Genomic DNA, 2,698 nt, shown 5'->3' with positions numbered 1-2,698 from the left:
AAAATTAAACGAAATAAACATTTGAAATATGAGTTTGTATGTAATGTATGAATATAATATACAAGTTTCACTTTTTAAATGGAATTACTGAAATCAATCTACTTTTTCATGATATTCTAATTTTATGACCAGCACCTGTATAATTTGCAGGGTTTTTTAAGCTGTGACATATAAAAACAGGCAAAAATTGAGATGGAAACTAACCAGGATTTGCACCCTTATTAAGTTATTGACATGCATGATATCTTCACTTCTGATCCACTGAGGAAAAAAGAACATCTGTATGACTGAGGAGTCCCTTCACATGCCTTTAAAGTTCAACCATTCTAAGGATAATTTTATTTTTTTTTCTGTTAATATATCATTTTGTGCACTACTAATTGTGTCTCTTTTACCAGTATTACACACTTCTGCAGTTTTTCTGCTAAGTTTGCTTATTTGATCTGCAGGTTTCACATCTGCATAGATGAGAGTTTGCTTCCACGAGCATCTTCTATCAAACATAAACTAGAAGCAAAACAAAGACGCATGAGTATGACTCCTGTAGTCCCATTTCAGAAGCACTTAATAAACAAGCTGCTACTTATGAAAGCCACAGGTTGATGTAAAACAATAAAAGGCTTTTTTACTTGCACATGGAAATCACCTGGTTAACTTTGCCTTATCGTCAACTCTTTGTTGTATTAGCTTTTAGTTCTCACTAACTTAGTTCTCCTGCTGTTCAGTATGCTGAGCACAAACCTTCTAATTTGAGAGAAATGACATTTGGTCCCAATCAGTTATGATGGATGCATTTACACTCTTACACTCACACACATTCACAGTAAGCTAATGATGCACAATTTTGTCGTTGCCAGGAAACGGACTCTGGAGTTTACACCTGCCTGGCTTCGAGCTCCAGTGGAGAGACAAGTTGGAGTGGAGTGCTCACAGTCAAAGGTAAATCAATTCTGTGTGATTTAATTGCATGCAAATAACAGCTCTTCAAGAGGCATCATCTAACACAGAAATGTTGTATAACTCCAATCCATCCATCCATCCATCCATCCATCCATCCATCCATCCATCCATCCATCCATCCATCCAATTAGATTAATCCTTTCCTGTTTTAGGTCAGTAAGGATTCCCAAAATTATTCCCATGCCTGAATAATGAGAGAGAACCTTTTATTTTCTTCAAAGTCAAGTTTAAATACACTGAGATTACCATGACTTTAGACAGTTTGGGTAAGTCCAGGTGATGAGGCTATGGCTTTGAAACCTATGGCTTTTGATACCTCAAACGCACTGCTTCTTTGTGTAACATCATGGGAAAATCAAAAGAATTTAGCCAAGATATCAGGAAGAGAATTGTTGACCTCCACAAGTCTGGTTCATCCTTGGATACAATTTTCAGATGCCTGAAGGAACCACATTCATCTGTTCAAATAATTGTACACAAACACCATGGGGATGTCTTGCCATCATATTTCTCAGAAATGAGACAGGTTCTGTGTTCCTGAGATAAACATGATTTTTTGCTAAATGTGCAATTCAACCCCAAAACAAAAGACCTTATGAAGATGCTGCTGAAGCTGGTCTGAAAGAGTCATGATCCACAGTGAGTTAGGTATCCTGACTCCTGTACCAACATTGGCTGAAAGGTCACACAGTGAAGAAGAAGCCATTACTCCAAACATAACATAAACAAAAGCTAGATTACAGTTTGCAAAAGGACACTGGGTCCTATGGGACAAGAGCTAAACATCTGGCGGGAAGAAAGGAGAGAGGGAGGAGCTTCCCTGGAGTTCTGAACTGTCTTGTGGACTATGAAAGATGTGTGAAAACGAACGTCTTGCAACCACATGGCCACAAACCAACTTCTTGACATCGTATTGAGTATGTTGAAGCCTTTACTCATGCACTAATGAGCATATCATGAACAGTGGGAGCTTCAGTATCTTGTCCAAGGGCACTTCAGCACTCTGCAGGAGCTGAGGATCAAACCCCTGATTCACTGAATGGAAGACAACTTCCATATCACTCAACCAGGCCTTCCTGCAGAGTCCCCATGAAAAAGAGGCCAATCAAAAGTGTGGACAACAAAGCTGTTGCAACTTGTTAATGTTCAAACGACTCTTTAAAATTCTTTGACTCCTTCACATGACACTCACTTTGTACTGTATCCCGTTGTATTTACTTTACATTACTTATAACCTTCTGCCATTCTTAACAAACATGGGATAAAGCTGCTCGCTGCAAACATTTTCTACTTTGTCAACAAGAACAACACAGAAGAACAGGCTCAAGGATGTATGATTAGGAAGGAACCCTCCACTTATCAGAAGCAAAGTGTCCCAAAACAAACGGATAAAACATCGACTGGGGACAGAATGACTGGTTCCCCTCATCTTTCCCCCCTCCCTCATCTTCCCCCCTCTCTCTCTGCTCCTACACTCACTCACAAGAAATGTCTTCCGGACCAGAGTTTCTCAAATTTACGGATGGAATGGATCAACAGGTTCGCCTCGGCACGACTCTCCTTAACGCTAACATAGCAGACCTCTGCGTTTCTGAGGTCTGAGACCGGGGTCCAGATATTATCTTTACACCCATCTTCCTCCAGAATGTGTCTGGCCCCCCCGGCACCGCATAGCAGGACATTACCTGTCCGGATCACTACAAGAAAAGTTACAAAAAACAGAAATACAAAAAACAGC

At 40.0% G+C, this 2,698-nt stretch overlaps 1 protein-coding gene across 3 annotated transcripts in view; it reads left to right on the top strand.

Annotated features, from left to right (window-relative positions):
• Positions 1-2,698, top strand: part of robo3 (roundabout, axon guidance receptor, homolog 3 (Drosophila)) — a 183,023-nt gene that overhangs the window by 128,300 nt on the left and 52,025 nt on the right. For all 3 annotated transcript variants that reach the window (XM_037979119.1, XM_037979120.1, XM_037979118.1), the window contains exon 10: positions 858-939. In XM_037979119.1, the coding sequence (XP_037835047.1) occupies positions 858-939 (82 nt within the window). The remainder of the gene's footprint in view (positions 1-857; positions 940-2,698) is intronic.

This window comes from Kryptolebias marmoratus, linkage group LG13 (assembly GCF_001649575.2).
Source record: "Kryptolebias marmoratus isolate JLee-2015 linkage group LG13, ASM164957v2, whole genome shotgun sequence".
NCBI lineage: Eukaryota > Metazoa > Chordata > Actinopteri > Cyprinodontiformes > Rivulidae > Kryptolebias > Kryptolebias marmoratus.
The sequence above is the reverse complement of the archived record's forward strand: the minus strand, read 5'-3'. Positions and strand labels throughout refer to the sequence as shown.